At 37.7% G+C, this 13,014-nt stretch overlaps 1 protein-coding gene across 3 annotated transcripts in view; it reads left to right on the top strand.

Annotated features, from left to right (window-relative positions):
• Positions 1–13,014, top strand: part of CSMD3 (CUB and Sushi multiple domains 3) — a 1,073,312-nt gene that overhangs the window by 519,345 nt on the left and 540,953 nt on the right. For all 3 annotated transcript variants that reach the window (XM_036263876.1, XM_036263875.1, XM_036263874.1), the window contains one exon: positions 1,099–1,202. In XM_036263876.1, the coding sequence (XP_036119769.1) occupies positions 1,099–1,202 (104 nt within the window). The remainder of the gene's footprint in view (positions 1–1,098; positions 1,203–13,014) is intronic.

Genomic DNA, 13,014 nt, shown 5'->3' with positions numbered 1-13,014 from the left:
CTAAAGCATTCATTTTCTTTATCTGACGATGAATAATACTTTTTAATACATTAATTTTTGCTCAAGATATGATTTTATATAGGATAGCATTTATGTAATTTCTTACAGTATTGATTTCTAATTATATTATTCTTAATATTATATTAGGGTCCTAATTTAAAAATTACAACTTAATTAAATATGGGTAGTTGCATAGGAACGTAAACAATATGAATGCAAGAGTATGTTTTAGTAAAAAATGATAATTATTTATCATGGTGTAATGTCTTCTAAAGTATTATGCTTTTATTCTAAGATAGATGTTTCGGGGCGCTGCCTCTCTGGTGCAGCTCCCAGGGGTGGGGGTGCCAGATGTTGGACATGAAGCCCTGGCTCCTTGGGGGAGGTGCCTGTCTGGGGAAATCCCTTCCTATTGCTTGTTGCCATGTCAGGGGTGGGTTTTTTTGCGAAAAAGTGTCTCTGTTTTTCCTCCCATCCAATGCGGTCCTTTTATTTGTTGTGGAGAACAGCAGTGCATCGAGAGTTCAGATTATTTTCTGAGTGAAATGATCCCTAGCTGGTTGTAAGTTTGGTGTGTTTGTGGGAGGAGGTGAGTTCAGCACATTCATAGGCTGCCATCTTGGACTCCGCCCTAGATACCTTTAAATCTGCTGATCTAGATTCACATGTAGCTGTCACATTTTTTAAGCTAGATTATTTAATAGAAATAGCATACTCTGTGTTATCTTGTGTGTGTTAGCTTTATGAAAATATATGCCAATATATGGAAAACCACTCTCCACCTACATGTACTTTTTATAAAGCCTTCTCAAAGGAGATTTGCATTAAGCATTCTTCAAATACCTCATATAAGAGGATTCTATGCACAGAAGCCATGCCATTTCATTGAGAAACTATTGCAGAAGGTACAGTGTGGCAAGTGGAAACGGTGTGCTAATTATAGTGATGGAACTTTAGCAGTCGTCTGGCATGATCTGCTGTCATGATATGCACTGTCTGATGTGCATTTTAAATGTTTTTTCCTGCCATTGCTTTCCTTTTTGCTTTTATTACATGATGTTATATCTATCTGAGATGTTCGTTTCTGTTTATTGCCAGGTTATCCAGATAAATTTTGAAGAATTTGATCTGGAGATTGGCTATGATACTTTGACCATTGGTGACGGAGGTGAAGTTGGAGACCCCAGAACAGTGCTCCAAGTGTAAGTTCTCAATGTTTTACTCTTGACTGTGTCTATCAGGTCTTTTAAAAAAATTTCCCTTATTATATTTTTTATTAATCTCTCACTATCACTAACAGAAGAAGCATAATAGCTTGGTTATTATCATCAAACTACATACAGTATATTTATGAGTCCTTCAATGGGACTTAATGTACTTAATCCAAACACAACTTCTTAGAATATATTGCTAGACAAGAGCCCGTTGGAAACGGAGGCCTAGAGAAAATTGTAAAGTGGTGGATTGGGCCTTATTTTGGAAAATGCCTTTGCCCTTACAGAATTTAAAAACAGAAAAAACAAAACAAAACAAAACAAAACAAAAACCCATCAAGTATAAAATTGATCCCAGAGACTCATACTAGTACCAAGACTGGTCAGTATTTCTCACTTATTGGTGGCAAACTCATCTCTAGTTGTCAAGATCTGAATTTGAGAGTTTATCAGTAGTTTGAAACAAAGTACTTAGCAATGAAACCTGAAGTAGTGAGCCACCAATGAAACTGTTATCACAGATTTGTGACAGTTAAAATAGACCAAGTATGGTTCTTTTTTTTCGTACATGCCCTTAGTGGAAACTGAACCCGGGACTCTCTGGTCCGCAGGCCGATGCTCCAACCATAGAGCCAAACCAGCCAGGGCAATCAAGGATGGTTCTTAATGGGAACTGAAAGAATAAACTTATGATGAAAAAAAGAAAATGTTAGGAACTTATTTGTTGTTGAGTCCTTGAGCTATTCATTCCAATTATCTACCTCTGATAATGGTATGAAGAAATATTACAGGGTCAGTATATTATTTACTTTGCTATGAATTTCAAAAGCTTAGGGTATGGTTTCTTTCAGAATTCCTTTTATATCTCTTGATTTACAATTCAGGCTTTATCAAGCCAATATTTCTCAAAATGGGTCTTTTGCATCACAATTACCTGGAACACTTTTTAAAATGTAGATTTTTGACCCTGGCCAGTTTGGCTTGGCAGTTAGACCATCTGCCCATGGACCAGAGTCATAGGTTCAATTCTGGTCAAGGGCACGTACCTCTGTTGCAGTTCAATCCCTGGACCTGGTTGGGGTCCTGCAGGAGGCAACCAATCAAAGTGTCTCTTTCACATCAATATTTCTCTCTCTCTCTTTCCCTTCCCCCTTCCCTCCCTCCCTCTCTATGTCAAAATCAATGGAAAAATATCCTCGGGTGAGGATTAAAAAAAGTGTAGTTTTCTGGACCCCCATACTTTACTTACTGAATTAGTAGTATTCTGGGATTTTGAGCCCAATATTTACATTTTCAATAGGTTCACCCAGTGATAATTATGCACACTAAAAGCTTGAGAACTACTGATATAAATATTTTAAAAAATTATTTTCAGCATAAGCAACTCCTAGATATAATGCACTTATTATGTATATATTTCTTACTGTATAAATGGACTGAAGGTAAGCTACTCTTTTTTCATTATTTCCTTTCTTCTTGCTTTCATTCTCTTTTTTTTTTCTTTTGGACTGTCAGTTTTCCTAGTACTATTATTCCAGGATTCTATAATAAAGCCAAGGATTTACCTTACATGGACATTATAGTTCCCAGTATTATTCCCTCTTAGTTCTTATCTTTCCAGGAAAAACTAAAACTAAAACAAAACAAACAAAAAGCAAAGCAAAGAAAAACCCCACTCTTCTTGTCTGTCCTCACGCATGCTGGACCTCAATTTCAACCTCATCTTCTCCCCACAACTGAGTTGTCTGTTTCTCAGCCTATTACAGTACCACTTTGTGGTTCTTAAGCTAGGAAGGATAAAGGGTCAGCATTGTACATGTTCTACATGTTTGGCTGTGGTGCTCAAATTGTTTCTAACACTTTAAGCCCCTTAAAAAGTCTCAGCATTTTTATCAGAATGATGAGCCTGATCGGCATTTCACTACATTGGATTAATATCATCTAGAAATAATCTATAGTTTCTCCTAGATTTCCTTGTGATTTTTAAATGTTATAGCTTAGATTTCTTTATACTGTAATATTAAATTAGAAACTGGCAGCCACAGAGTTAGTATGATCAGTAGATATATATGTTTATTGTTTTGGAAGTGCCGGGTTTTAAAGAACTAAAAATTATATGCAAAAAATCTGAATTTGTGGTTTCTATTGACAAACTGTCAACACGAGGCCTGGATTATCACATAGCAAAAATTGGCTGGAATGGTCCTCTTGTCCCATTTAGAGAGGGCACAAGTTCTCCATGGTCACTGATTCTTTTATGGTTTTGCACTGGAGCTTCTAAGAACTTTTGCATTTGCCTGTGAATGGCCATTTATATATATGACACCTGATGCAATACAGAAATTGGTTTCATTCTTGAATTTATAAATTAACATTTTCTGGATAAACATTGTATCTGTTCCTTTACTTGACATAAAGTGAAAGTTTCTTGGACATTAGTAATATATAGCAAATTTGGTGAATGATCCTCACACATTTTGAAATGTATTTCTACAAGTTTGATAGATCACATCATCTATGCTTCAGAAATGAAACTGTATAATGTGTACGTGATGGAACATATCATTTTCTGCTTAAGATAGAGGATTAGCCCTGGCCGATTTGGCTCAGCGGTTCGAGTGCCAGCCCTTGCATTGAAGAGTCTCGGGTTTGATTTCTGGTCAAGGGCAAGTGCCTCACTTGTAGGCTGGATCCCCAGCCCCGGCAGGGGTCATGTTGGAGGCAACGAGTCCATGTGTCTCTCTCACATTGATGTTTTTCTCTTTCTTTCTCTCCCTCCCTCCCTTCCACTGTATCTACAAATCAATGGAAAAATATCTTTAGGTGAGGATTAACAACAAAAAACAAAGTTAGAGGATTAGATTTTAGGATTAATTTCTTTAAAACATAGGCAGGGAAGGGTAAACCAGCTAGGCCATTGGCTAAAAGGCTTTTATCCTGTCTTCCACAAAAAAAGCTTTGTATCTCAGCTTCAGATCAAATACTAGAAGTCATCTTGTATAAGTAACATCCAAGTTCACGGCTGATATATCCAACTTTGGCTAATGCCTCAAAATATGTGTGCTTATTTATATCATAAATTGTAAGCAGAATAATTATGAATATTTGTAGTAAAACAGTAAGACACAGAAAGAAGATATCAAAATTATTACCTTAATTACCCAACCATTAGAACTGGTAAAATGTGAAAGAGTGCATTTATTTGGATTAAAAAGCAATTTGTACAATTCCTGATATTAAAAAAAATAATAATATATTTCAACCATATAATTAACTCTTTTCCAATGTTAACATTATGAAGAAAATCATGAATTATGATATAGCTGTTGACAGTTTTCTTTACAGGGCAAATTATTGTATTAATAACACAGAATGGTCATGAAATACTATTTTTTCAAAAGAATTCCAACTTCTAAAGTGGATTTTCCTATAGAGGTACCATCAAATTCAGAGTTCACATTGAGAACTTCATCTCCAGGGGGAATAAAAAGTAAAGCTTCGTTCTGTGACCATTACCAATGGGTAAGTTAGACCCTCAGTGAGAGTACGGGAGAGCTGAGAGAATGAAAAAACAAATACCTTATACTTTAACAACTTTATGAGACTAGCATACACATACATACACAATTATTTAGGCTTTATTGTAGTCATATATCTTACATGTTTTTCTAAAGCTCAAAGTAGGAAGAAATAGGACAATAATCTGTACTATATAATATTTATGTACTTAGAGAAAACCCCCTTATATTTTAAATATAGTCATACATTATCTAACAAATAAAGTCTTTCTTAAATAAAGAAGCCCTGTGTGGGGTTCTGGGGAAAGGCAGTGGCCCCTCCCTCGGAGATTCGACCCCACCCAGGTGGGCCATAGAAACGCAAATTGAGGCTCATTCACAACCAGTGTCTGCCTCACCCTTGACAAATCCTCTTATGCTGAACACCTGAGGGAGTTTTTCATTCAAGTGAGAAACCAAGATTCCTCAAGTAACCAAGACTAACAGCCTCCAGGCAAAAAGCTAGAGGATAACTAAACATTTCCTGGGGTTCCAAATCTACCCAGGAAAGTAAGACTTGACAATGGTGTTTAACATGGGTCCTCCCATACTCATCCAAACTAGGTAGAGGGAGCCACAAATAGCAGAACAACAAACACCCACAGGGAAAAGATGGCAGGCTCCAAAACCCACGGAGATAGCCAAAATAGTGAAACAAAGAAACAAATACCAAATTAAAGAACAAGAGACCTCTACCAAAGATGAGATAAATGAAATGCAGTTAAGCAAGTTATCAGAGCTAGAATTTGGAGCCATGATATTGAGGAAGCTCAACAGCATGAGTAAGGACATCAACACCATGAATAAAGACATAGAAACATTAAAAATTAACCAATTGGAAATGAAAAACCACCAAGAAGAAATGAAGAATGACATAGCAGAAATAAAGAACACATTGGAAGGACTAAACAGCAGAGTAGAGGAAACTGAGGACCACATCAGTGAATTAGAAGACAGGGTACAAAAAATCAACCAATCAGAAAACCAAAAGGAAAAAAACAATTAAAAAACAGGAAGACAGCTTAAGAGAACTGTGGGACAACTAGAAATGTAATAATATTCATATAATAGGAGTCCCCAAAGAAGAAAAAGAGCAAAGGTTAGAGAATATATTTGAAGAAATAGTGACAGAAAACCTCCCTAATTTGGTGAAGGAAGAAGGCATTCAAGTTCAAGAAGCATAGAGAGCCCCAAGTAAGAAGAACCCAAACAGGCCTACACCAAGACACATAGTAATCAAAGTGCCAAAAATTAAAGACAAAGAGATAATCCTAAAGGCAGCAAGAGATAAGCAACAGGTAACCTACAAAGGAACCCCTATAAGGCTCTCAGCTAACTTCTCAACAGAAACACTATAGGCCAGAAGGGAATGGCATTAAGTAACCAAGGTCATGAAAAAACAGGATCTGAATCCAAGAATACCATATCCAGAAAGGCTATCATTCAAAATAGAAGGTCAAATAAAAAGGTTCCCAGACAAAAAAAAAAAAAGGCTAAGGGAATACATTAGCACCAAACTATCACTACAAAAAATGTTAAAAGGACTGCTGTAATTAGTAGAAGAAATAGGAAGAAAAATAGAACCACACTAAACAAAAATGGCAATAAATAAGTACCTATCAATAATTACCTTCAATGTAAATGGTCTGAATGCTCCGATAAAAAGACACTGAGTAGCTGATTGAACAAGAAAGCATGACTCATCTATATGTTGTTTACAAGAGACCCACCTCACAACAAAAGACTCACAAGGTTGAAAGTTAAGGGATGGAAAAAAAACCTTTCAAGCAAATGGAAAGGAAAAAAAAGCTGGGGTAGCAATACTCATATCTGATGAATTAGATTTCAAAATGAAGGCTATAACTAGAGACAAAAAAGGCCACTACATAATATTGAAAGGATCTATCCAACTGGAAGATATAACCTTGGTAAACATATATGCACCCAATATAAGAGCACCAAATATATTAAAAATCTTCCTGAGGACTTCAAAGGAGAAATCAATATTAATACAATCATAGCAGGAGACTTCAACACTCCACTGACATCACTGGATAGATTCTCTAGACAATAAATTAACAAGAAAACAGAGACTCTAAATGAAGTGCTAGATCAAATGGATTTAAGAGATATCTATAGAGAATTATACCCCAAAACTACAGAATTCACATTCTTCTCAATTGCACATGGGACATTCTCAAAGACAGACCACATGTTAGGGCACAAACTAAGTCTCTACAAGTTTAAGAAGACTGAAATCATATCAAGCATCTTCTCAGATCACAATGGCATGAAACTAGAAATGAATTGCAACAAGAACATGCAAAGACATTTGAACACATGGAGGCTAAATAGCATGTTATTAAACAATAAATGGGTTACCAAGGAGATAAAGGAAGGGATTAAAATCTTCCTGGAAACCAATGAAAATAAACACACAACTATGGGATGCAGTGAAAGCAGTTCTGAGAGGGAAATTCATAGCACTACAGGCCTACCTTAAGAAACAAGAAAAATTTCTAATAGACTATCTAACCTTACAATTTAAAGAACTAAAAAGCAAACAAAAAGAAAACCCCAGAGCAAGTAGAAGGAAGAAAATAGTAAAGATCAGAGCAGAAATAAATGACATGGAGACCAAAAAAAAAAAACCCAAAAAACAAACAAACAAAAAAATCAATTCAAAGGATCAGTGAAACAAAGAGCTGGTTTTTCAAAAAGATAAACAAGATTGATGGATCCTTGACTAGACTCACCAAGAAACAAAGAGAAAGAACCCAAATACACAAATTCAGAAATGAAAGAGGAGAAATAATAACTGACACCACAGAAATACAAAGGATTGTTAAAAAATATTATGAACAATTATATGGCAACAAATTTGACAATCTAACCAAAATGGACAAATTTCTAGAAACACATAGTCTCCCAAAACTGGACCAGGAAAAGATAGAAAACTTGAACAGACCAATAACAATGAAAGAAACTGAAGATGTAATCAAGACTCTTCCAGCAAACAAAAGCCCAGGACCGGATGGCTTCACAGAGGAGTTTTACTGAATATTCAAAAAAAAAAAAAAAATATTAACACCCATTCTCAAACTATTTCAAAAATCCAAGAAGAAGAAAGAGTCCCAAACTCACTTTATGAAGCCAACATAATTCTAATTCCAAAACCGAAAAATACACTAGAAAGAAAGAAAACTACAGGCCAATATCCCTGATGAACATAGATGCCAAATCCTGAACAAAATACTAGAAAATCGGATCTAGCAATACATCAAAAAAATATTCACCATGACCAAGTGAAATTCATCTCCCAGATGCAAGGCTGGTACAATATTTGCAAAACAATAAATGTGATACACCACATAAACAAAATGAAAGAGAAAAACCACATGATCATATCAATAGACACTTAAATAGCACTCTACAAAATCCAGCACCCATTTCTGATAAAAACGTTCAGCAATGTTGGAATGGAGGGATCATATCTCGACATAATAAAGGCCATATATGAAAGACCTACAGTCAACATCATACTCAATGGACAAAAACTAAAAGCATTACCATTAAGCACAGGGACAAGACAGGGTCGCCCTCTTTCACCACTCTTATTTAACATAGTACTGGAAGTCTTAGCCACAGCAATAAGACATGAAGAAAAAATAAAAGAGATCCAAATTGGAAAGGAGGAAGTGAAACTGTCATTATTTGCAGATGACATGATACTATACATAGAAAACCCTACAGACTCCATCAAAAACCTACTAAACAAATTTGGCAAAGTAGCAGGATACAAAATTAACATCAAGAAATTGATCACATACTTATACACCAATAATGAACTCACAGAAAGAGAAACTAAAAAAAGTAATCCCATTTACCATTGCAGCAAAAAAATTAAGATACCTAGGAATTAACTTAACCAAAGAAGTAAAAGACCTATTTGCAGAAAACTACAGGACATTGAAAAAAGAAATAGAGGAAGATACAAAAAAGTGGAAGCACATATCTTGGATTGGAAGAATTAACATCATTAAAATGTCCACATTACCCAAAGCAATCTATAGATTCAGTGCAATCACCATCTAAATACCAATGACATATTTCACAGAACTAGAACAAATACTTCAAAAGTTCATATGGAATCAAAAAAGACCCCAAATAGCCACAGCAACCTTGAAAAGAAGGACAAAGTAGGTGGGATCCCAATACTGGATATCAGGTTATGCTACAAAGCTACTGTAATTAAAACACCTGGTACTGGCACAAGAACAGGCATATAGATGAGTGGAACAGAACAGAGAACCTGGAAATTGACCAAGACATTATGCTCAATTAATATTTGACAAAGGTGGCAAGAGCATACAGTGGAATAAAGACAGTCTCTGAAATAAATGGTATTGGGAAAACTGATCAGCTACATGCAAAAAATGAAACTAGACCATCAACTTACACCATACACAAGAATAAACTCGAAATGGATAAAGACTTAAATGTGACTCATGAATCCATAAAGATCCTAGAAGAAACTGTAGGCAACAAAATTTCAGACATCATACGCAGCACAATTTTCACCGATACATCACCTAAGGCAACAGAAACAAAGAAGGAAATGAACACATGGGACTACATCAAACTCAAAAGCTTCTGCACAGGAAAAGAAACAACCATCAAAATGGAATGGGAACCTACTGTATGGGAGAGTATAATTGCCAATGATACATCAGATAAGGGGTTAATTTCCAATACATATAGAGTGCTCATACAACTCAACAAAACGAAGACAAAGAACCCAATTAGAAAATGGGCAGAGGAACTAAATACACACCTCTCCAAACAGGATGTACAAATGGCTAAGAGACATATGAAGAAATGCTCAACATCACTACTCATCAAAGAGATGCAAATTAAAACAACAAGGAGGTATCACCTCACACCTGTCAGAATGGCCTCCATCAACAAATTATCAAACAACAAGTGCTGGTGAGGGTGCGGAGAAAAGGGGACCCTAGTACACTGCTGGTGGGAATGCAGACTGGTGCAGCCACTACGGAAAACACTATAGTGTTACCTCAAAAAATTAAAAATTGAATTGCCGTTTGACCCAGTGATCCCACTTCTAGGAATATATCCTAAGAAGCCTGAAACACCAGTTAGAAAGAATATATGTACCCCCATGTTTATAGCAGCACAATTCACAATAGCTAAGATCTGAAAATGGCCCAAGTGTCCATCAGTAGACGAATGGATAAAAAAGCAGTGGTACATATACACAATGGAGTACTATGTAGCTCTAAGAAAGAAAGATCTCTTATACTTTGAGATGACATGGAGGGACCTGGAGAGTATTATGCTAAGCAAAATAGGTCAAACAGAGAAAGACAAGTATCATATGATCTCACTAATTTGTGGAATATAATGAACATAACAGTCTGAGGAACAGGGAGATCCAGAGATGTGGAACTAGGGTACAGACTGACAACCCGCAGAAGAGGGGGAGAGGGGAGGGAAGATATAAACCACCCAACTTATATGCATGTATATATAACCAATGGACATGGACAACAAAGCTGGGGATGGGATGGGGGGGTTGGAGAGGAGGGTGTCAGTGGGGAAAAAGGAGAAACATCTGTAACAAAATAAATTAATAGAAGAAAAAAAAAAAGAATCCCAGTGTAAACTTGCCCCAGCCCTTCACTTTCTGCATATTTACCTCGTTGAGAATTGAACCTATTCTCATTTGACCTCAGTGGCTTCCTTCCCACCCACCCACCCACCCAGAAAAAAACTACAAACATTTTTATTAGTGTTTTTTATTTGTTTTTTGTTAATCCTCACTGTAGGATATTTTTTCCATTGATTTTTTTAGAGAGAGTGGAGGGAGGAGGGAGTGGGGAGAGAGAAACATCAATGTGAGAAAGACACATCGATTGGTTGCCTCCCACACATGCCCTGATCGGGACAGGAATCAAACCTGTACCCCTTGGGTGCATAGGCCAATGCTGTAACCACTGAACACTCCTGCCAGGGCTGTGTTTGCTGTTCTTTTAAAAATTCTCATTATCGATTGCTGCTGATGCCCCTGCTTCCTTTTATATTGCAAGACAGGAGTGGAGATATGTTAAACTGATTTTTTAAATCCTGTGCTGAATAAGTAAGACCAAGTAACAAATGAGGCAAGAATCATGGAAGAATTAAGTGAAAGAAATAGGCCTTTTGAAGATCACCTCAAAGTTATCTGGACAACATAAGACCAAGTAAAGCACAAATGTGTTGATGGGAAAGCCCTAGTAACCCGTTAATGGTCAAGTGGGAATAGCTGTGTCTTCCAGGGGAAGCGGAGTTTTCTGCTGCTGGTGGGAGGGGGAGAGAGGACGAAGTCCTGTTTCCTCTTCTCACATCCCTGCTGTCAGGTTGCCTTGGTCTGCCTAGTAGCTCCACTTCATCACTTGTTTTTAAAATTATTTTTATTAATTTGTTTTTGTTTCAGATGTTTCTCCTCCCTCCCCCATCGACACCCTCCTCCCCATCCCCCTACCCCATCCCCAGCTGTGTTGTCTATGTCCACTGGTTATTCATACATGCGTATAAGTACTTGTTATAATTCCCTCACTTTGAGGAGTTACATCACTTTGAAAATACCTATGTGATTCCCATGTTTCTTCTTTATTCGTCTATCTATAAGCAGGACATGATTCTCACACTTGCTTTCCTCCCTCAGAAACAAAATGACACTTCTCTGAAAATGTAACTCACCTGGGCTTTAAGGACCCACAGTGAGAATGCAAATGGAAACTGACATATCAAATGTCTAAATATTAAAAATGATAAGTCATGCTACATATAGTTCAATGCAATATGTTCCATCCTTCTACCTTGACAAATATATGTTCATACTGACCTGGAAGGACAAGTTTGAGTTTAGAGTTCCATCATTTGTGTGACTTCCTTGTCGGGGCATGCAGGCATGGGAACATGTGGTCCCAGTCCGAGCCTGAAGCTGGCCACCCTCACTTTCCCATGTCATTCCCATGTCAGCTCCATCTTTCCTGGTGCATGTGGACTGTCCAGCCTGCATTTTCTTTCTTTTTTTTTTTTCGTCCTCATTCGAGGACATTTTTCCATGTTTTGTTCATATAGAGGAAGGAGAGAGAGGAAGAGAGAGAGAGAGAAACATCAACGTGAAGGGGACACATCGAGTGGCTGCCTCCTGCACGACCCAACCGGGCCAGGGACAAACTGCAACCGAGGTACATGCCCTTAGTGGGAACTGAACCTGGGTCTCTCTGGACCGCAGGCCGATGCTCTAACCACTAAGCCAAACCGGCCAGGGCCAGTCTGCATTTTCAAATGGCCCCTACTGGCCTGCAAACGCTGCCCACTGGGCCTCGCGGAGCACATCTGGGTCATGTCCCAGCCCAGGGAATATGGACCTTGAAAAGGGGCCCATGCAGGTCAGACAGCAGGGAATTCCAGGGACCTGGTTTCAGTGACTTATAGAACAGTACTTCTCAGACAAACTGTGAAATAGGAGATTTGTTTTTATTCTCTGTTCATCTTAAACTGATACTTGGGTAATGTGAAAGGAAATCCAATTCCTAAAAAAATGAAATAAAAACACATGTAAGTGCAATCTCATTATTTGTTTTTTTCTTATGAAATTTACCAGACACAATTACTGTTTAAAATTACTCTAGCCCTGGCCAGTTTGGCTCAGTGTTTAGAGTGTCAGCCCACGGACCAGAGAGACACGCGTTCGGTTCCCGCTAAGGGCATGCACCGTGGTTGCAGTTTGTCCCCCACCGGGTTGGGGTCGTGTGGGTGGCACCCAGTCTATGTGTCTCTCTCACATCGATGTTTCTCTCGCTCTCTTTCTCCCTCTCTCCCTCCTGCTCTATCTGAAGATGAATGCAAAATGTCCTCGGGTGAGGAATAATAATAATAATAATAAATAAAATAAATTAGAAGTTTTTAAGGCTTGCGCCCAGTTTCTGTACGTATCACACTGGGGGCTGAAACTAGTTAGGATTCCAGGTGGTAGCGGGTGAAGGATGCATTCAGGCCCCAGGCAGGTTCATGTCCGGGAGGAGCTGGGTAGAGAAAGGACAGACTAGGACCCTGGAAGTGGCCTGTTGCCCAAGATTGAAACATTGTTACGTATATGAAATGGTGAAATGTCAGCAACATATTTAAAAAACCCAGATGAAGGGAATGTGTATGAAGTAATGACTTCTAAC

The sequence above is a fragment of the Molossus molossus genome, unplaced genomic scaffold (genome assembly GCF_014108415.1).
Source record: "Molossus molossus isolate mMolMol1 unplaced genomic scaffold, mMolMol1.p scaffold_m16_p_16, whole genome shotgun sequence".
NCBI classification, from domain to species: domain Eukaryota; kingdom Metazoa; phylum Chordata; class Mammalia; order Chiroptera; family Molossidae; genus Molossus; species Molossus molossus.
The sequence above is the reverse complement of the archived record's forward strand: the minus strand, read 5'-3'. Positions and strand labels throughout refer to the sequence as shown.